This window comes from Cystoisospora suis (assembly GCF_002600585.1).
Source record: "Cystoisospora suis strain Wien I chromosome Unknown contig_1125, whole genome shotgun sequence".
Taxonomy (NCBI): Eukaryota; Apicomplexa; class Conoidasida; order Eucoccidiorida; family Sarcocystidae; genus Cystoisospora; species Cystoisospora suis.
In genome coordinates, this window is record NW_027153926.1 from 1 (window position 1) to 22,217 (window position 22,217).

Here is a 22,217-nt window from a genome sequence, read left to right on the forward strand (position 1 = left end):
AGTATCGCACATCTTGAGGAAAGTGAGAACGGATCCTAAGGTCTCCTCGTACCACCATCATCATCTCACCTACCCCCGCGTTTTCAGTAGCAAGTCGTTGAACTTGTTCCTGTGGAATCCAATAACCCCTAGGAGCATGTGTACACGTGCCTAGAGATATGTGCAGGAGCATAACGAACGCCCCAACCAGAGAACTGTTTGATACAAAGAAAGAACAAACACGGACATACATACATATGTATACATATATACATCTAGATCTACCGATGGATCTATGTATCTACATAAATCGTCTTCATTATTGCTCATGACCTGCTATAGAACGGCTTTCTGCTACCGGCTTTCTTCCCCCTGGCGCACCTGTACAACAAGAGTATCGAGGACCATCTTCGCCTTAGCTCTCTCGAGAATTGTCTGCTCAATTGAGTCCTTCGTTACCAAGCGATAAATCTGCACTGTTCGTGTCTGTCCAATGCGGTGAGCACGTGCTTCCGCCTGTAAATCATTCTGAGGGTTCCAGTCTGTTGAAGAAACAAAGGAAGACATATCTTAAGAAAGACAACTCGATGTACTTAACCCAGATAAAAGAGAAAACTGCGTATCTCGGAGAAACATCAAGAAAAACGAGTGAGAGGAGAACAAACCCGAAAAGCTAGACAGTGGGGAATATACAGAATGAATGATGATTCCGCACAGAAGACAAGGAATTGAATCTGTTGAAACCACGAAGAATTTCTCTTTTTTTTTCTCACGAACATAATGCCCAATAGAGACACCTCGTGAAAAGGAAGGCTACTTGCTGAGAAGCCATACCCCTCAATCATTCCCTTGTTTAGAAAACATAGCTGAGTGAAGCCTTGTATGGTAAATTCACCTGAATTGAGACTTGTATTGGAAAATACATAGCCTAGCTGGATCAAGACATGTCTAGGAAACGTACCTGAATCAAAGATAATAACCGTATCAGCGCTTGTGAGATTGATTCCTAACCCCCCCGCCTTAGTGGAAAGGAGAAAACAGAAATCTTCACTATTCTTCGCATTGAAATGCTCCATCGCCTTTCGACGGACTTCCTTCGCCATTGTCCCGTCCAGTCGCTGAAATTCAGAAAAAGGGGAGAATAGGAAGACAGAAGATAGTGAGAAGAAACCACGCCTTATTCTGGGAGAAAGCACCAGCCTGTACAGAATGTATTTCGAAGGAAATCTAGATGAAAAGATCAGATGGGACAGGAAGCTCATCATTCAGCTCTCTCCTCTGTACAAGCAGTTTACAGAATCAGGAAGGAACTTCTTTGATTTGAGGAAGACATAGAGGCGTGGATGCCTATTGTATATTCATCTCGCTTTTCTGAAAAGCAAACCCATAGCCAAGCAAGAATAGCTGTATGCCTTACAACATACACACCTACACGAATACACAAATCGCGCATACAACCCATATGTAGTACACACACCTATCTCCTGTAAGCGAGATAGGTGTCTAGACTACACCGAGTGAGTGAGTGTCTAGGCGCCGCTGTCATTTGTCTCAAGTCATTCATCCGTGATGTAAAACTTTTTCGATACACCCAGACACAGTTGTATGAAAGCAACTGAAGAAACGTTCCCTTCACACTCCTTGCCGTCCGTGCTTCCTCTCACTGATGGTTCTATTCACAAAGACAAAAAGGCATCTCATCCTTTTTTCTTCTTCCCCCTCACTAGATCCACCCTCGTAGGGTACTTGCCTGATGTTTATATCCTCGAATGCGAAGAAAATCAGCAAGAAGATTGAGCATTTTGACCATTTGAGAGAAGATGAGAACCCGGTGTCCTTTCTCTTTCAGTCTTGTGAGAAGCTTATCAAGGAGACCCATCTTAGCACTTCCATCAACGAGGAGTCTTCTCCATTCATCTCCATCTTCCTCACAGTCAGGGGGCTGGCATAAGAAAGGATGATTACACACTTTCTTTAACTCCATACAGATGTTCTGTAGAGAACTTCGATTCCCTCCGGCTTTCTTAGCAAGGAGATCGAAGTTTTTCGTGAGAATGAGACGATAGAACTTTAATTGTAGAGGTGACATTTCAACTCGAAGAATACTTTCGACTTTCTTTGGCATACTCTTTTCTACATCTTTCTTCACGCGTCGAAGAATGAATCCATTCAGTTCAGCTTGAAGAGCAGCTAGTTGTGCTGTTTTCTGTTCTCCAACTTCCGCATGATTCTCGACAAGATGGTATCTTGACTTGAATTCTGCGCAATCTCGATGTATACTAGGATTAAGAAAATGAAGAAGATTCCAAAGTTCTTCTAAGTTATTATGTAAAGGGGTTCCCGATAAGAAGAGCTTGTGATCCACGACAAAGAGGGATAGCTCGATAAACCTTTTGCTATTGATATTCTTCAATTGATGAGCTTCATCTACAACTAAAAGGCCCCAATGAAATCGACGGAGATATTCTGCATCTGCCGAACAATTCAAGATGCTAGGTGTCGTCACACACACATCGAACTTGAAGACAGATGAAGAAAGACCAGGACGGGGTTGACCGACTCTCTGAAGCTCATAGTTCTTGATGATTTCGCGGGCAGATGCATTTCCATGAAAACAGACGACATTCGCTTGAGGCAACCATCGTGAGAACTCCCTCATCCAGTTATCGATAGTTGATTGGGGAGCAAAGATGAGAATGGGTTTTAGTAAGTTTTCACGGAAGAGGAGATGTCCTGTCACACCTATGGTTTGAACGGTCTTTCCTAATCCCATCTCATCAGCTAGAAGTACAGATACACCTCTCTTCAATCTTGACAGAATCCAGTTCACTCCAAACAACTGATACTCACGAAGACGTTGTTTCTTATGTGTGTCTTTGCTGCGCCGAGCTCCATCATTCATCTCAGTTTCATTCCCTTTCATCCCTTCCTTACCCCCACCCTTCTCTTGTTCTTCTCCTTTGACTTCTGGATTGAGAGAAGACGATGAGGAAGAAGTAAGATCATGAGTTCCTTCTTGCTTTTCTTTCTTCATTCCATCCACTTCAGATAGAGTAGTACCGCCGTTCTCTTTCTTCATATCATCGTCACCCGAGATTTTAACATTAAGAGAAGAGGAAGATGCTGTTGTCATATCTAATTGTTCTTCTTTGATACCCGACACATTTCCACCTTTCACGGAAGGTGTACCTACACCCCCTTCACTCTTCTGAATTGAAATATTGTTACCTCCACTATTCCCTCCTTCTCCATTTTCTTCTTTCTTCTTTTCTTCGTCGTCCTCTTCATCATCCCCATCTCCCATACTATCTGGATCTGGACGGATTTCTTGCTGCATGTAGAACGGCGTCTCCATATACGGATCAAATGGACTTGCTGTGATAGGACGAAAAGCCATTGGATCCGCTGATGCTGCGACTTTACGATTGATACGCTCTGTTCGAGCATCAAGCTCATCTATTAAGTGACTAAACCCATGCTCAATCAAAGTCTCCTTTGTCTCCTGTGTACACTGATCATAGGGACATGACTTCCACTTGACAATAAAGAGAGTCTCTCCTGTTGTCGCATCTTGCCTGCGAAACACAATCCACACCAAAGCAACAACTAACGCATACAAAGTTCACATAACGAAAAAGACACATCGATTTCCTACCTCAATCGAAGATGAGGAAGAACAGCACAATGTAAGTTTGGTGAAGAACCAGGACTTCCTGAGAGAAAGAAAAATGACTCTAGCAGACAACCAAGAAACAAAGAAAAACATGCAAGGTGTTTAGTGTATTGAGGGTGAGCCTAGAACCCTTGTTCCAATGCCCATCGGGAATGAACGAAGACCAGATGAAAAGATACCACCTCCGGACATCACCTCCTAATATCCACCTTGATGTCGTCGTCATCCGCCGCAACAAAACCTAAGCAGGGCTACAAGAAATCCCTACATGACTGTGATGACTGTAACAAAAAGCTGCAGAGAGTCAGAGTATCTGACGGTGCCTACTGATTGGAGTTGTGCCTGTCTGTCTCTACAGACAAACGAATGAGTGTACGGTGGTGAAAAGCCAACGAGCGGGTCAACGAATCGTCTCCCTAGTATAAAAACTCTCGCCTTGCAAACGCCGATTCTGAGGACGCCACCGGAGCGCACCACACGACAGTTGAACGCCAAGATATCCCTAGAGATTTCAATCATACACGTTACAGCAGGAAAAGATCCACAAGTATCTACTTCCAATCCTACTGTCATCATATGAACACCCAACACTGACAAACTCTCAACTACGCAGAAAGACCCGTTCACTTCTCTCGTTGACATATCTATCTCTCTCTTTCCTGCCCGTGCTTTAGAACCAACACAGCGGACGTTGTGCGATGTCACCTAATACTGACTACTGCTTCTATTTTTGAGACTGGTGCGATACGGACAAGAGAGTCACCCGTCCCCTGGACATCAAAGAAGAGAGAGGTCCAGGCTATTGCAGTGAAACTTGGTTACCATCGACACAAAAGTCTTTCGGCTATCAGAGCATCCTCGTCCATTTGTCGTTGCATTTGTCTTTCGATCTCTACTTGTTCAACTTCATCTGGCGTCATCCACTGAGCTGCCTGTTCCCGCTTTTCCCTTCTCTTTATATAATTGTCCACCTGAGACAAAAAAAGAAACACAGTATGCATATATGGGGTCTGAGTTACTTCAACGCCAGAGTTCGAAAGTTGGAAGTACATGAAATGACTATAAGAATCTCTTCTCTTACGAAGTCATAAAAACAGTAGACATTTCTACCAAGCCATTCTCTCCCCCCTCTCCCCCCCAGAGGTCGAAACATTTACTCTGGAGCACCTTAAAGCTCTTAACACGCCTTGTACAGATGGAGCTGTGAGGACATAAAGTAAACTACACAAGAAAAAATACAATCGCGCCTACAATGACAACTCTGCTGAAGATACTCCCGGATATCTCTTCAGTTTTCCTATGTCCTTGAATCCGTCTGTGATTTACTTTCTACAGATTTCACCAAAGGGAAGTGAAAAGGGAAATAGGTGAAAAAGCAGAAAGAAGCCTGACGGTTGTAGCTACGCAAGAACGTGGTTACACAGTGGGTACGCCGCTTTGAGGATTACAGAAACACGAGCAAACTTCACAGTTCAAGATCTGGCTACATATATCCATGCACACATACACATATACCCGTGGCAGACGTATGCCTATGCTGCCCGTGAGATTTGACACGCGAGACTTGTGTGTGCGACAGTAAATAAACTAACGACTGCGAACAACAGACACCTTGTGTTGAATTGGAGAGAGATACGGCTCAAAATGTCTGTCGCCCCTGAACGGTCTGTAGTGTAGAGAAGCGGTTCGTCCTCACCTTCTTGATGCCAGCAAGTGGCGCAAGTTCGTCATACGTCATCCAAGAATTGTGAATATGTGCTCGACCCAGCCACTTGATGAAGAACTCCTCCACGCCTGCACATATAGAAACCAGCACCGCCGTAGAAAAGACTATGCTAAACAACAGGCCAAAGATAGTATGAAGTCGAAGACCCTTCCCTCGAAACGCGGAGAAGCTCCTCGTCGCGAAGGACATCCCACAGTGACACATCGCTATGTAACAAACGAGGAACCGAGACATCGACCACCCTCGACTCCTGTCCCCAGTAAAAACCTCTGTGCAGACAGGCATATCGCTGGAGAACAACTGAGAGCTCACCTGCCACCCTGACACGGCACGCATGTTACTAGAAGGAACACTTCGTCAGCCCCACCAAGACACCATCACTGTTAAGCAACCAGCAGTACTCATCCCCCTTGGAGGGGTGCGGCAATCACAGGAGCACTGGAAACCATGCGCCAAAACGGTAGCGGTGCTCTACAATGCTACTCTTCAGTGGCTAGTTAAGTGAGAAAGGCGTACCGTCGTCCTCTCTGATCCGACTATCAAGCACCCTGTCAACGCCTCCAGGTTGTTGGTGCTGACGGTCACTAGCAGTTGCCTGCAATTGTTGGGCACGTCGACTGGCAGCAGCAGCTCTCTGTTGATGTTTCTTCTTCCTTCCATTGTCGTCATCCTCAGAATCATCATCTTCGTCTTCTAAGAAATCTTCTTCATCTTCGTCGTCTTCACCTACCATATCACTGTATCGACTTGATCTTGTAACGTTTCTCCTCTGTCTCAGTTGTACAGTGTTTCCGCCTCCATCCCCGCCTGCACCTCCGGGATGTCTAGACACTGCGTGAGACGAGTAGTAATACCCACTCTGGTCATTCTTCCCCCCCCCGTGTTGCTTCCCTCGTCTTTGCCTGGAGGATGAACTCGCAGGCTTCACTCCACCGCCCCCGTAGTATGCCTCTCCCCCTACAGAGGCAGGTCTAGCACGCGACGCCCCAGAACTCGCTTCTGAAACAAAGGAATTATCAGGAGACTCATCATCCGATGCCGCATCTGCTGCCGCAAGCTCTCTTACTCGTGCAACCGCGGCCGATGCCGCAGACCGCCGTGAACCCGTGTAGGAGGAGGCAGGCGGGACGGCCGCAGCGGACGATGCTACCCCTAACTGAGGACCCACTCCTGTTGCCGTTCCCGCACCTCCTCCTCCTGAAGCTACTGGAAGCAAAGCTGCACCCGGATGAGAACTACCCGCGGATGCAGCTAGCGCTGTTGCCGCTGCTTGGGCAGCAGGAGTAGGTGGGGTGATACCACTGGCAGGGAACGACCCGTAATGAGCGCCAGATGCGCCTGGATTGTTCGCGTGAAGCTGCTGAAGATGACGAAGGTACTGTTGGCGCTGAAGATGTTGAAGGAACTGCTGTTGAGCTAGGTAAGGGTTCTGCTGATGCAACTGCTGAAGCTGTTGCTGCATAAGCTGCTGCTGTAGTAATTGCTGTTGAATTAGATGCTGCTGCTGAGCTAAAGCTATCTGTGCAGCCGCTGCCTGGTTCGGAGCGGCTCCAGTAGGACAGACAGACGGCGCTGGGCCACCACCAGGAGGCACGGCAGATGCTCCAGTTCCTGGGCCACCTGGTGTCTGATGCTGGCCCGCAAAGGGTACACTGTTAGACAGAAAAGTCGCGAAAGAAGGTCCGACGCCTCCGGCTCCCAGAGCGGCCTGCTGTGACTGAGAAGCCATAGGGGGCGCACCGCCTTGGAGAGCTTGCTGCTGATGCTGCTGGAGCATCTGTTGACGTTGTTGATGTTGCTGCTGAGCTGCGCCTAGCGACGAGGCAGGTACACCTGCTGGGACAGCAAGATTCCCTAGTGTGCTGACACCAGGAGTATTAACAGGGGGTGGCCCAGAAGACTGGCCAACGCCGCTACCAGTCCCTGGTAGATTTGCGGATGACATTTCCTCAGAAGTCACGGAGCCAAGGACAGAGGATGGTGCAGTCCCACCAAGATGAGGAAATGAGGGTGACGACGATTGAGTGCTACTGGTATTGTTGACCGTTGAAGATGATAAAGAAGCGGAAGACGGACAACCCGCGTTCATTGAGTTGTGAGTTCTCTCATCTTCAGAACCAGGACCACTACTATCCGACGACCCCGCCTCGCTATTGCCGTTTTCCTCCTTACCTCTCCCTCCAGCCTTCCCCCCTGGCTTACAGTCAGCACCTGAAGGCGACACGTGCTCGTTCTCCGGTGGAGCTGCTCCCGTGTTAGGCAAACCTACGGTACTACCAGAAGGGACAGAAGCATCAGAAGGGACACCTCCCGCCCGAGGCAACTGCTGAGGCCACGCCCCGAGAACCGCGGGACCTGCTGAGGGGTTCCCAGGAGTCGCACGGACAGCCTGGCCCCCGGCTCCTGCTGCCACCATAGCGAGTTGCTGTTGCTGCTGTCGCATCTGCTGAAGTTGATGCAGCTGATTTTGTTGAAGTAACTGTTGCTGTTGCTGGAAAAGAAACTGCCGTTGTTGTAACGTGAGCGGTTGTTGTGAATTTCCATCGAGCTTGACGTTGTGAGGGAGTAATACTGGTTGGGATCCTCCGGGGTTAGGCCTGGCCTGCTGGAGATGCTTGAAGTGCTGATATAACTGAAACGACTGTAGCTGATGGGGCAACTGGGGGATTGCCATACCTTGAAGCTGCTGCTGTGGAATCTGCAGATGAGGTCCATGGTGATGAAGACTCTGAGCCGGGTCCTGCATAACTGGCTGCTGCTGACTGGGCGGACTCGGATGCGAACCTTGAAGTGTCTGCCCTTGAGGATAGGGCATAACATCGCCCCCAGGGGGGCCTATAGAGCCGACCGACGGGGGCTGCATGGCGACGCGAAAACTTCCCTGAACGCTTTCTGAAAGCAACGATGTGTGCGGACAACGCAAAAAAAATCACCCAAGCGGCGTCACAACGGTGACATACTTTGTACACGGCTCGTCTCCAGCGAACAGGGGAAAGTCTGTGCGTGAGACGGCACTCCGCTTCTGTTCGCATGAACACTGCACGATTGCGGTCAGTCGACTACCACTGAGAATGCACGGCCACAAAAGTAAGATACGTGTTGCAGCTACGTGACGCCAGGTGCCTGCACGTTATTGAACGATTGCAGACGCGCGGTTCCCGAGGGCACAGGAGACCCTTGTAGATTGAACCGCTGCTAAGGAGCGGCGATCTCCCCCGAAGGAACCGAACAGGCGTTAGTTAGTATTTCCCGAGGTGGCTAGAAGGAAACAAAAGGATCCCAGATATAGCGAGTCGTTTATGTAAGCAAAGTCGTTGATTCAAGAGAACGCGAACGGTTTAACCGGTCGAAGCTCGAAAGATTGATGATGGTGGAGGAAGTCACGGCTGAGGCCGAATGCCACTGAACGTGGAAAGACTGTATCACGTCAACGGCCTCCAGAAACCCTTCGGGAGCTTCAAGGAGAAGTAAACACAGCAACAGGGGTCTTCTCTGTGCTTGCCAAGAGAATCCCTGGCAACGGACAAGACGAAAAAACCAAACTAGGGGAGAGACACGGGGAAGGGACCCGGGCGGTAGGACGGGGGGACTGGTACGGTGCCGGCCGCAAAAGAGCCTTGGTACGAGTCAGAGAAATATATTCCAGAAGCTAGGAAATTGGACGGAAGAAGGAGGAAAAGAGAGGCTGACAATAGCAGTGAACGCATGCGTCCAAAATTAGTGGAATACTGGAAGCTGCACGACGGCCACGGGCCGCACTTTTCAGAAGTAACCGGAGAAGGGAGAAGAACCGCAGAAGAATATTCCAACGGAGACGGCACCATAGCTCAAAAGTGAGGAAGACCCGCCCAGGATACTTCTGCGTCTAATATGAATATTCGAGACTTGATGCGACTTGAGAACCCTGCTCCTCGTCCGTGAACGGTGATCCAGGGCGACAGCCACTCGAAAAGAGTCTCACGAAAGCAGCATGTTGGGCAGCAACAATGGAAACAAAACACACTCGGAAAAAGAGGGAAGGGTACTCGCCGAGCACGGTCAGGGAAATACAGCTGGCCCGGCTGCTTAGGGAAAAACGCGTCGCAGGCAAAGCGCGGTGCCGGCGAGACGAAAACCGTGTAGGGGGGGCATGAACGCGTGGGGAGGCGTAGGTCCTTTGGCACTAGCGCCAGGACCGTCACGCTCCGGAAGATAAAAACACCTGGTTGTCCGGTTAAAAGCCATGCATTAACTCCAGACGTGGCAGACTTCCAGGTTAAAGAAACGGGGGAGATCGACGAACAACAGGCATGGGAGAGGGCAAAGTGCGCCAATATTCCAGCGGTGGCGCAGCTGCCGTTTCGCCCGCTGTATACCCAGCATGTAGGTCGGTATAAACCCGCCGTCACCGCCACTTCACAGCAGAACACGCGTAAGGAGGGATGCTTGTGGTGCATCCGAGCGTCCCCTACATTTAGGAGCATAAAAAGGCGACGTCTTTTTTTGCGTCGTTTCTTTCCTCGGCCTGGCGCTATTAATTCGGACGAGAAGCCGTTCCTGCGGGACAACTACCAGGGGAGGCGCGACGTGGTGTCGCGGCGCCTGTTCTGTCGTCCGTCAGCTATGTTAAGACCGGGTTACCGTTGTCCGTATATTTATGCAGGCCTTCCTAACAATGGTAAATCTCCCCGAATCCTTGCAGCATACACGGAAACATGCATGGCTCAGCTTGGGAACGTGGAAGTGGAGATTTGGGGAACAACTCAGCATGGTCGTATGGACACGATGCACACTTGTCCGGCAAATCAGGCCGAAGGCTGGCACCTGGAAGACCGACCTAGCAACAGCTACCTGCTCACAAGAAACGCTTGCATTTCCTGAGAGACGCCAGAGCAGCAATGAAGTCGCCACTAGAATCTCGAGGGACCCACTAGCACCCTAAACCCCCTTCTGCATCCTGGCCGTGGCGCTGGAGTCCTGCCGGTCGCACCCAGTCAATCCAAGCGTAGCGCAAATCTCCTCTTAGCAGCGAAGGCGCCGGAAACTGACTCCAAGCACAGCGACTGGGGACGCTATACCGGGTTGTCTCAGGTGCACGATCGTCGGGGCTGCCCCTGCTACCGACGTCGGCTGGGAGCTACTGGTCGCAGGTAACGGCCAGTGCGACCGATCTCCGGAGAGGGCCGTGGAAAGGGTTGCCCGTTTTCTGGTGCTTTATGAAGACCAGTTGCATTCACGTTACGTGTGTGGACTCACAAGCTCCGTAGTCTGTAGGAGAGCTTAGCAAACACGGGCTCCCGTCCAACAGGCACTATCTTGACGGCCCCAGCCGAGCCTCGAGAGGGACTCGCGTGTCCGACGGTCACGGGACTCTGACCTAATTGCTCAACTGCGCATACGGGGCTGACCCACGTTTTCACGCGTACCAGGCACCGGTGCCGCCAGTCCAAAGAGGCCTCGAAGGGAAGGGCATTATTTCGTGTCCTTCTCCGGCACCTTCGGTCCAGTCTCCAGTCGCATCAGACAGCGAGGCAAGGGAAGGTCACAATGACTTGCTTCGGGGCTTTTACTAAGCGACCACTACCCCACTTCAGAGCAGCCGCTGACACGTGGTGCTGCTAGGGAGACATGCACGCAGCACTGTTTGACTCGGCCCGTGGCACAAATTAAAGCTTCCATGCCCCACGAGAAAATGACCTCCCCGTAGAGCAGCAAGTTCTCTGGCCGTGTGCCACGAGCTGTCACTACTCGTGTGGAAACTCCAGGTCAGTCGCGCTGTCTCACGTAGCTGACGGGGCGCTCGCTTGCTCCGCTCTCCATTGACAATTCAGCGCCTGCACGGGGACATCCTGCTCCACCTTAGCTTCGGTGTCGTCACCGCGCCTTCACATCCAACCGCATTCCTGAACGTCGCTTCCACTCCAACTGGTCACCCAGCTGCTTTTCTCTAGTGGTTGGCGGTCTTCCTGCTTAGGCGATGCTCGCCGCGGTTGGGCTCAAATCTTCATTATTTGCCGCGAATCTCCTGCGAGCACCGATATCTTCTGTCTTCGTCTCCGGGTCACGAAACAGACGGTTCGTTGAACGCGCGGACGATGTCGTTGCCTGCCCAGTAAACGCGACGGCGCCCCCGCTGCCGTGCCCCCGAGGTCTGGTAGAGGTACTTCCGCCTTGCAACCGCCAGAGGAACTAGTCTTCCCCATGGAAGAGGACTCTTGTCATCAGGAAACTCTTCCTGTTTCAGTGGGGATAGAGAGAGATCATGCGGTCTAATCGCATGCTCGCCCGGAACTTAGCGTAAGTCTTAGTAGCTTACACAAGTTACAGAGAACGCCATTGACAAAATCGGGCGGCCGTCCGGCAAGCGAGGATGGAGTGGGTTCATGTACTGAAGGAGACTCTTGCAACCTCCTACAGCACTCTAAACGGCAGACACGGACACCTGGGCCACTGACAGCGTGTACCATACTGGACCGCACTACCACCTCAGCGCTCTGGAACTCCGGCCCTTTCTTCAGAACTGTCCCCACAGGTCTCAGCATAACTCGTTGGTCCCCTATCACCCGCATAGCCTCGGCCGAACGAGACACAGACAGGCCGCTGTTCCCGTGTCAGCGGTCTTCGTAGATGCACTACGACCAGGCAGCTAGGGATTCAGCAGCGCGAGACCTTGGGGGCGCACACTTCAGGTGGTTGTGCCAGAGTGTGCACGAAGACAAGTTAGGCTGTATCCTTGACGGTGTGACCGTTCTCGAGATTGTTACAGGCAATACTGGTGACCTCACTGATGTTCCACCCTGTGCTCCGCAAAGCACAATACACTAAGAACGGTGTTGCCTGTTGTATCTCTTTACATCCGCCACTGGTGCGTGAGGTATCCTCAGACTCCTCCTCCCTCGGTCAGTCGATGCTGTGTGCAGCTTGGCAAGTCAATCATTCATGCTCCTCAGCAGCAAGTACTATCCTTGAAGTGTCACGCCTGTGTGTAGTCGGTGCCCACTTTCATACGGACTGCCTGCGATGAGACGCCGAGGAACGGTTAGGCAAATGAGAAGTCTGGACAAAAAGCCGGTCGTAGTTAACTCGAGCGCACCAGGCGATAGCCGGAAATTCACCAGTCCAATCATATGGGGACAAGTTAGTCTCGCAGGGAGAAAAAAAGCAATCCTAACCACCAAAGAGGTGCGACGGGAAAGTCTTCTCATATGTTGCGCTTGTTATGACTTCATATCAAGGCCGTGACGGAAAATCAAAAGGCTATGCATACGGGAGAAACCGTGACAATTTCTATGAAAGGAAACTTGAAGAGCGGTACGCCGTCCGGACTGGCGAGAGCGACCCAACCAGAGAGTATAAGGAGGGCCGCGTCATCGTTAGCCGTAGTGCCTTTGACTCTTGCACCCAGCCCGTCCCGCGTGACCTGCGTGCGGTGCAGAAAAACCTGGAAACAGAATAAGCTTGCTCGCCGAAGTCGACACACCGTCTCTATGATTGAAGGAGCAGACGAGAACCAAGACCATCCATCCTCCACACGCAGTAAACTTGAAGCGTGAACGTTCCGAAAGCGCGACAAAAAGAGCTACTAGTTCCGGCCCCGACGTGATGGGAGTAGGGGAAATCCTCTCAGCACCGAAGATGGCGAGTGGCCAGACTGTTGCGTTTCTTCAGATGCTAGGAGAAGATAAAAAAACAACTCCAACCATCTATGTCGTGGCCCCGGAGCCGCGTTGGCAGATCTTGTCGAGGCCCGCAACCTCGCTTGAAGGGTCGGTAGATGGAGAACAAGCAAGAGCCAATAGTGGCGCGGCCACACTGCAGCTGATACGCGATGCGTCTTCCAAAGCAGGGCAGCACTCAACGGAAAAGGGTAGTCTTCTAGACGCCCCTCCCCCCGTGTGCCTGTGCGCGGTCACCTGGAGCAGCCTCTACACACACATAGCTGTCGAAGCGACGACCCATCTGGCTGCAGTCCTAACGGCACCTTGACCAAGAACAATCGTACCTATTTGTCCGACTTGTCCTTCCATCCCAGCGTAACCGCCGCGAAGCGGGTCCTCAAACAGAAGTACCAGTCCCTTCTGTTGAGGCGCGAAGACGTCCTCGTTGGAAAAGAGCGTGTTTCGTGAAAATCTCGACCAAGCTGCTTCTCGTGTGAGGATTTCGATCCAGTAAGCTTTCCACCACCTCCCGCAGATCTGCACCGACTTCGGAACGACAACGGCTCCAATCGACTTTTCTTGTGTTTTGCTCTTTCAAGGAGCTGAGATACTCGAGTGCCCCCAAATTTCTGATGTGGTCAGGGGCCTGCTCAGGGAGTTCGAATGGCTGGCTTCTGCAGAGGACTTCCCAAACCAACCAACCAATGCTCCACGCGTCCGACCTCGGGCTGGCGAGAACCCTTTGTGATGTATCTAAAACGCATTTGACGACTTCCGGAGGAGCAAAACCTGGCGAAGGGTGGTCCACACAATTCAAGGGCTCTCCTGCTTTGACAACGGTATCGAAATCCGTTATATAGAGTTGCCCGCGTGTATCCAATAGGATGTTCTCGAGTTTAATGTCTCGATGCACAAGGTTCGCTGCTTCAAGGAACGCGCCGAGTTGCAGAATTCTCTTAGCGATGAACACTTTCGCGCGCGAATCCTCCACGCGTGGCAGAATTGTAAACAAGTCGCAGGCGAGTGGCTTCAACACCTCAACAGCGTTAAGCACTGTCGTCTGCCCTGACCTCCCGAGGAGATCAGCCTTTCCTGCAATCCGCCCAGTATGCCTGGGAACGACAAATCCAAGCTTACTCTCAAGGTCAGCAGGCGAAAGTCCCTGTGGGAGGACATCCTGTACTTTTTGCTGCTCTGCTTTTCTCTTTTCGAGATAACTCGCAGCTTCCTGCTCTGTGCGGATAGGAGGCCACGTTGTCACTGCTACCCTTATTGCAACCCGATCTAAACTAGGAGAATGCGGCGGAGGTCGTGGTTCCCGGGTCCCGTGCTGCGCCTGGCTGGCCTTCGGTTCTTCTTTCGCTGCTAAGCTCTGCACAGCTGCCACCATCTTTGCCGAGCGGGGAGCAGCAGTCCCGAGCTTCATGAGGGACAAAGCACCGGGCCTCTCTTCTGGCGTCGGCTTGACGGCCGCCACGACGAGGTTACGACTTCCGCTGCCCAGGCACTCTTTCCGTTGAAAAAGCTGTGGCTCGAAACTGTCGACAGGCCCGCCCGATTCCACCATGAATACACTGTCTAGGGGGAGAACCCTGTCCAATATGCTCAGTGGCCGGGTTGACACAACCTGCTGCGGAGACCCCGGAGCCAAGGCCGAAACAGCCTGGGCTATCAATCTCTGGCCCGCTTCGTCCTGCGGAGTCATCCATCCCGCCTGCTGGTCGCTCGTCAGGAAGAGCAGCCGCTCGGTCCCCCCGGCTGCACGAGTGAGAGACCTTGCGACCCTCGACAAAATTGAGCTGGTGCCTCTCAGAACCAAGAAGGAAGGCCCGAGGCGCCCGCGGGCGACGGCCTCCTCACTCCAGGATACGCGCAGTGGGCTTCCTCCGCGTGCAAATCGGCCTGGACCTTCCCCTAAGTCGAACTGCCCGCTGCCAGCGACGGACGGTTCATCTTGACACAGTGCACCGGGAATGATGTACCTTCCGCTGTACAGAGGTTGCAACTCTTCTGTCCACCCGAAAATGAAAAACAAAATGAAAGCGAGGAAGGCTCGAACAGGGGCCCCCGCAGCAGTAATTAGCATACTTCTCCCTCTCAGTGACGCCATGGAGTCCCGTATATTGTCTGGAGTTCCGAGCAGAAGAAGAAATGTCACTCAATTCGTAGCAGCTTTCTGCTTGCCGTACAGTCGAGACATGTCTTGCAGAACACTCCCACGAGCCTCACTCGGTGGGCAAGCAACCCAAACGACACTCGCCAAATCTTCTCGTGGCACGCAGCCTTGACGAACTGGAGGACGTGCACAAGCGAAGTGCACGCAAGTCAGACGAGTAGAGAAAAGAGAGGCCCTGTACAAGACTAAGTGCTGAGACCTGCCTCCTGTGCAGACGATACAGCTGGGACTCAACCTGCGTGCCGCCTGCAGCTGGACACCGCTGCGCATGCATGAAGGGAATCTCATTGCTCTCGCTAGCTGCCCTCCGAGTTCCCCGGTGTCTCCCCGAGACCCAGATTGCACTAGAGGTTGGCCACCGGGTGAGGCCGCCTGTACATCAGTAACCTTCGGTGGCATCACTATTGGGCATTCGGCGACATAAGCGAAGAAACAGCAGAGGAACTCAAGGCCTCACGTCGTCTGGGGAGAGCACCGGTAGAGGACCGTGACGACGCCAGCTAGCTCGAATGTCCCGCGAAGAGCGGTGCCCTCGGTGACCTGCTGAAAAAAGCGAGAGTATTCACGCATACTCCTACTGTGCTGTCGAAAGATTACCTAACGCTTGGCCCCTTTACAGACGGAGGAAAGCCTGGGACGCGGAAGCGGGTTGAGACCGCCGGGTTCGTCTTCCGCGGGAGTTTGGTGGGCCAACTACCATACTCGTCTCGCTCAGCAAGGGTGACTGTACCTTTCGCACTTTCAGTGACGATAATTGTCGCTGAGGCGGAGGGAGCTTTCATAATTCCGAATCTTCCTTTACAGGGGTTCAGGGGCCGCCGCCCGACGTTGCAACTTGACCATGAGTGAGTTGGTACACCAATGGAAATGTGCACAGGCGCGGCTAGGGAGTAGCACTCGATGCATCGTGAACCTTGGAAGCATTTCTACCCACACTCAGGTACACAGGCGGATGCACGCAGAGGCTTACAGTGACACCAGGAAGCGTCCCCTATCTAGTGTCTGCGCTACGGCCGCCGGTACACCAAGAAAATCATCGCGAGTACGGCACCTCTTGCAGGACTGGCAGCAGCAGTTTATTCCACACGGGCCGCATGGCCTCCTCTGAAGCGCGGAGTTCCTAGAACTTGACAGCTTCCTGCAGTGGCTGTAAAGCAGGCGGAAGCGGCAAACAGACACACAGCATTTCAGCTAGTTGATCAGCACGAGGCCGACGGGATACGCGCTAAGCACGCCGCCGCCGCGAAACTCCCAGCGAGCCCTGCGGAGTGCGCAGCTCAGTAGGCACACTGAGCATCGAACTCCGTTGACTTCCGGCTGTCTCGGGGATCAGACCAGTGAATGTTTGGCGTTTCTGTATCTCCGGAGACAGGCGTATTATTCTCTGGAGGCGAGCTGTCCGCTGTTTTCTCAACATGGTAGCTAACCAGACCGCCTAACTCCTTGGAAAGCATCTCGCTACGCAAAACTACCGACACCCGCATCTCTTGAGGTACGTATCAGCAACGAAGAAACTGCTGCTTTGGTGGGAAGGTGAGGGCCTTTCTGCTTTCCTTATAGAATATCATGTGCGTGGTTGCTCTGGTGCTCGGATTGTTCCTCATCTCGTGCGATGCTCGTTGGCCTGCGTGTCCCTACCGAGGCGAAAGCCAAGCAGTGCTCCTCTGCTAGCTGGTCAGTAGGACCCAGGTTCACAACTGTTCACTTACCTTTTGTTGCGTCGGCTGGCAAATTGTCAGCTGTCCGTGTGTTCAGGTTGACCGTATCGCCCCGCGGCGTAAGGCGACAGGCAGCTGAGCTACCGTGGTTTGCTGGCTGGTCTAAGCTTTCACTTTTTTGTCGTTTTTTTTAGGTGGAAATTGGCTCTCTCTGCGTGACGTGGCCTCCATTTGTTCCAGGTTTTCCGTCTGGGCTTGAAATATATCTTTTCAGATCATCTGTTTTAGCAACCATGGAGTCATCTTCCCTGCTTGGGACGGGCAGATGGCGGCAGAAACCGAAGGGGGAAATGCTTTTATTCTGGACAGTTTCGGTCCTTTTCTATTTGGGAGTGTTAACGGAAGCGGCCCAGCATCGTTCCGTGGCTGGCCAGTTTCGAAGTGAAAAAAGCGTAGACAACCCTGAGCTCCAGGCGCGGGAAGCTATGGACTCGACTGAGCTCCCACGTACGCTCCAAGCGTTCCCCGGGCAAGGGTACGTCCCTTGGGCCTCTTTTGTCCCTTCGGCGAACTCTGCTAGCTGGCAGCAGTTTATTCCGACATACGTGAGGACAGCTGTTTTTCCAAATGACGTGGCTACGGAGACATTGGACAACCTGAGGTGGCAACAGAATGTAGCGGCTGCCCCGGTGGAGCTTCAAGCAGAAAACAATCAGTTGACCACACCAGACGGCCAGAGTGGGTTCAACCAGCCACAAGTTATCCCGACAAATGTGAGAACGGCGGTTCTTCCAAACGCCCCACACGGGCGTACGGCACCTGACTTCATACGGGAGCAGGCCTTTCCTTCTGTCCCGGCAGGGCTAGTGCAGAACCAGGCGCCGAACCAACGCGGTGGGACTGACTTCAGCTGGCAACAGTTTGTTCCACGCTTTGGAGGCACCGGGTCTGCCAGCAATGCGGTCTCGGGAACACGGCGGCTGACAGCCCCGCTTTCGAGCGACCTTCAGTCCGTGCGAACAAGTGGAAAGTTTCAAGAACGGCAACTAAAGCGAAGCTTGCCGCGGCGATTACAAGTGGACCCGAATGCCTTTTTCTCCTGGGGACAGCAGCCTCAGTCGCAGTTCTGGCCTCTACAGATCCCTCGTGCCTTGCCCTTCCCTCAGACGTCAACATTACTGCAGCAGCCCTCAGCTCCGTTTCCCATGATGATGCAGCCACAGCAGCTGCCGGGGATGCCGCAGGAGCTACAGCGCATGCAGCAGCAGGCATCCCAACTGCAAAAGCAGGTTAACGAGGAGGTGCAGCAAAAGCTCAGGTCTCAGCTCAACCAGCTTCACACATGGCGAACGCCCAACGGTGGGGTTGTGTACGGCCGATTCGGCTCGGCTACAGCGTCTGCCTCCTCAGCATCTTACTCCTCTTCACAGAGCAATGCACAGGGCACCCAGCAGCAGGAGAGTCAGCCTCCTCAAGAGTCAACGCTCCCTCCCCAGGCGCCTCCTCAGCAAGGCGAGGCACCACCTCTCGATATCGACGCTCTCATGCAGGATCTGCAGAAAGAGCAAAAGAAACCCGAAAACAAAACATCGGCGGACAGCACATCCGACCCTGGCTTGCCCGAGCTGCTGAACCCTGATCTCCTCACTGACTTTCCGACTGCGGAAGGAAGTCCACCCCAGCAGCGTCGTCTACTGGGGCTCATGGGCTACCAACACGATCAGGTCGCTAACAGCCAGTATCGGGATCGAATGGAGAGGCCTTATGGACAGGCAAGCGCAGGGTCTTCGCGGCGCGCGCTCCAGTACGGGTTCCCTTGGCCTCAGTTCGTCCCCAACTGGAGGCAGTTTGTCCCGCCCGCACCCGCTGGGTGGAGGCCAGGAGCCAGCGGGCCTTTGCAGTCTGAGCCAGTACCACTGGCCTTTGGACAGCAGACAGGCTGGAGAAATCCGGCAGCGCTGGATGAGCAGGAGCTGACACCGAAAGCCACGCCGGCCTCTCAGCCGGACTTGCGCCAGCAAGGTCCTGTTAGGCACCGAGCAGGCGGGAGTGCGACGACAGAAGCGTCGTCTTCCTCTATCAGCGGTGAACACTTGGATTTCAACAAGCTTCAACGTTTGCAGAATGAGCAGCTAGTCAGACTTCAGGAAGCACACGCCTTACAGCGACAGCAGCTGCACTCGGCCTTGTCAGCAGAGCTCAAAGAGTTGCATGAACAACAGAGAGAACAGCAGAAGGAGCTGCGCGAGAGGCATCAAGAACAACTCCGCGGTCAGCCAGAGCAAGATCCAGAACTTCTTCAACACGAGCGTGAGCAGTTGAACGCTTCGCAGCTGCTTCAACTCAAGAAACTTCAGGACCGGCAAGAGATATTGTTGAACCGCCTCCAGCTGGAGCAGATGGCCCAGATGAAGCAGCTGCTGCTTGATCAGCAGATTCAGCTAGAAAGACTCCAGCGACTTGAAACGCTGGAGAAGGCACTCCAAGCTCAAGAGCAGGAAACTGCCGAGAAGTTGAAGAAGCTGACTGGTCAGGATGCGAGCGACGTTAACGCCGAGAAAGATGTGGCGGACCACGGGGACCGAGATCACCAAGAGAAAACTGGCGGTCAACCCGGCGTCAAGGGAGTCGAGGAGCAAACTGACTCCGATACAGGAGAAGAACTCAGAAAAGAAGTCGAGGCTCGAGAAGACACCCCGGAAGAGCCGGAAACCTCAGGACTAGAAGGGGAGCAAACTGACACCAATACAGGAGAAGAACACAAAAAAGAAGTCGAGGCTAGAGAAGATACACCGGAGGAGCCGGAAACCTCAGGACTGGAAGAGACTCTTACCGGGCGGCCGCACGGGACGGGAAGCGCGTCTCCCTCCGACAGCCTGCAGTCTGAGGAGCACGATGAAGACGTGACTCCTGACCACGACGAAAGCACGGACGGGCATGAGTCCGACGGGGAAGAAACACGGGATAGTGGTGAGGCAGAGCAGGGGCACGAAGGGAAGTCGCAGAGTCAGAATGAACCCGATACGGATACCCAGGTCCCTGAAGAGAACGAACCGCACTAAAGACTCGTACACACCTCGCTGGTGAATCTGCGGCGGGCGATCGGCGGTCCGGAGTGTTGCGTAACTTTCTGGGAAGCACAGAGTGTGCAGGCTAACGCCAACTTGTAGTCTCTTTAGTATACATCCAGTATTTGCCTATTGAAGATGTTGCCTGTCGCGGTTTTTTTCGGTCCTGGGTCGCTCCTTGTGAAGTAGAGAAGTGCGTCGCGAAGAGGATAAAATGATCCGATCATAGAAACAGATGTGCCTTTCGCGAACACTCCAAAGGCACGCACCAAGATCTTCTGGGGCCGTGTGTATCCTATCTAGACTGGGTGCATCTGTTGCGCTGTGGTCCGTGTACTGTGGAACGTAATGGCGGTTGCTCGTGCGAGAACTCGGCTTGCTTCGAGCTTCGTCGCTTCCATTGACAGCACAGCGCTGTACGTCCTCGGTCTCAAAGCATAAATAGGTTCTTCAGCAGTCCGCCACGTGGTGCAAAATGACGAAAGGACGAATATCAACACTCACAGACGGCGCGCCGTTTCAGGGCTGTGCGGGGGACCCAAAGAGCGTTCCGCTGCGTCCTGGGCTTCAGTATGAATGCCAGTTAGAGCAAGGAGAGCCCGTAGGGGCGCTATGAGACTCGTGAGTCGTTGCGACTGCTCCCAGGCGTGGAACCGGAGATTCGGCACTGACACCATAAAGTCAGTGCTGGCATAATCCCCTCACACCGTTTTCTTGCTATGTGCTTTTAACCCAGTCATCTTCGGCCAATTCCGCTGTCCCTATGATGCTGGGACATCGGAATCACGAACTGTGCGCCTGTCCCGGCTGCTCAGAGAAAGCCCAAAGAAATAGGAGTTACTGCCACCATACTCGCTGTGCGCCCCGCAGGTGTCTCCAGCAGTGTTTCCGACTAAGCTAAGAGACAGGGCTTCGAGACATACACCGGCGTACACTCGGGAAGACGAAGTGAAAACCTAGCGAAGCTAGTCACCTTACTGAATCCCTGACAAGCTGCAAAAACCGGGAGTTCCTCCAACGGTGGTAGAGGAGCTCGTTTTTCTGTCTCTCTTCTCTGACTCTTCCGTCTTGCACCATGTTCGTCGCTTCACTTTCCTCTGGTTTCTCCTCCCACGTAATCCACGCCATAATGTCCTGATACACTTCAGCATCGGGCGGAACCGATTCTTCGCTGTTCTCAGTTAGATAAACGCCGCGAAGTAATTGCCACGGACTGGATAGCCAGCCCTCCTTGCAACTGAAGTCTACGACAAAACAGAAAGACACAATAAGAGACCGCTCCGGTCACCTCTGAAGCACTCGGGCTCGAGGCTACTTGAAACGCCTCAGCTCCAGGGGAGACGACAGGCCTGACAAACCGTGAATCGTCGCCAACAATCTCCTTTCAGAGTCACCTCGGGCAAGCCCGATAACATCTTATGAAATTCCGTAACTTCCTGGAGCCCCTTTCCCGTCTCTTCAACTCCCTAGCTGTACTTGCTCCCATCTGCCATACAAAAACGACTGAGAAGTCGAAGCAATCTCTCTACTTGCTGGGGCCTCCTATACTCAGAGTCCCCGGGAACACAACGCTTCAAAAAACAAGATGTGCCGTTGCCGACTCGAGACGTTTTTGTATGGCNNCTCGAGACACATGTTTGTATGCAGCGAATTCGTCGAGCAACCACCAGGGGAGCCTGAGGTGAAAATCGGTCGCTGGAAGTCCAAGGGGAGCAGGCTACTTGAGGCGAAAGATAGCTAGTAGTGGCCGGCACTGGAGGCACCTGCTACTCCCGACTGACTGAAAGCAACGACACCCAGATCGCATCCTTAAGATTCGGGAGCACCTGTGCTTCGGGTGTTTATTTCCAATCCCTGTTCAGCTGCTAACAGATCAGGAAATTACTTATCTTCTCTGGGGGACCAACGGCTCAACTCGCGCGCATACAACAGGGTGTCAGAAGAGCAACGATGAAAAACCATACTGTATTGTTTGCATTGAATATATGCTGTCCTTGCTGCCTTTCCTATATCAATCCTAGCACTAAAACGTTGTCTACACGACGGACAGCCTGACAGCTTCGCGCTCTAAACACTCACACAGAAACAAACTCTTGCTTACCGCGGAGCACCCCTTCGAGCCTCTGCCGGAAATCCGCTGATACCTGGCAGGTACAAAGGACAGAGGACAGGGAGAGAAGGCACAAAACAAGAAGACGCTCTGCTTATTCTAGAAATCCGAGAGCACGTCTTTCCCCTCTCACGGTGCCTCCTACACGCGTAAGGACTTCCCTCCTTCGACAAAGCGAGCATTACGCTGG

The 22,217-nt window shown here is 52.7% G+C and overlaps 3 protein-coding genes across 3 annotated transcripts; all 3 read right to left on the reverse strand.

The window, feature by feature from the left end:
* Positions 1 to 191: 191 nt before the first annotated feature.
* Positions 192 to 9,772, reverse strand: CSUI_002706 (chromodomain helicase dna binding protein chd1 swi2 snf2). Its single transcript, XM_068062905.1, has 6 exons — positions 5,895 to 9,772; positions 5,349 to 5,446; positions 4,475 to 4,623; positions 1,726 to 3,554; positions 941 to 1,097; positions 192 to 521 (listed from the first exon to the last, which is right to left on the reverse strand). Exons 1-5 carry the CDS (start codon positions 8,239 to 8,241, stop codon positions 1,030 to 1,032), a joined length of 4,491 nt encoding a protein of 1,496 aa, XP_067925117.1. The 5' UTR covers positions 8,242 to 9,772; the 3' UTR covers positions 192 to 521; positions 941 to 1,029.
* Positions 9,773 to 12,468: 2,696 nt separating this feature from the next.
* CSUI_002707 (rhoptry kinase family protein rop39) lies at positions 12,469 to 16,338 on the reverse strand. Its single transcript, XM_068062906.1, has one exon. The coding sequence runs from the start codon at positions 15,123 to 15,125 to the stop codon at positions 13,413 to 13,415; it is 1,713 nt and encodes a 570-aa protein (XP_067925118.1). The 5' UTR covers positions 15,126 to 16,338; the 3' UTR covers positions 12,469 to 13,412.
* A 562-nt stretch (positions 16,339 to 16,900) lies between these two features.
* Positions 16,901 to 22,206, reverse strand: CSUI_002708 (uncharacterized protein). Its single transcript, XM_068062907.1, has 2 exons — positions 22,019 to 22,206; positions 16,901 to 21,161 (listed from the first exon to the last, which is right to left on the reverse strand). Exon 2 carries the CDS (start codon positions 18,119 to 18,121, stop codon positions 17,756 to 17,758), a length of 366 nt encoding a protein of 121 aa, XP_067925119.1. The 5' UTR covers positions 18,122 to 21,161; positions 22,019 to 22,206; the 3' UTR covers positions 16,901 to 17,755.
* Positions 22,207 to 22,217: the final 11 nt, after the last annotated feature.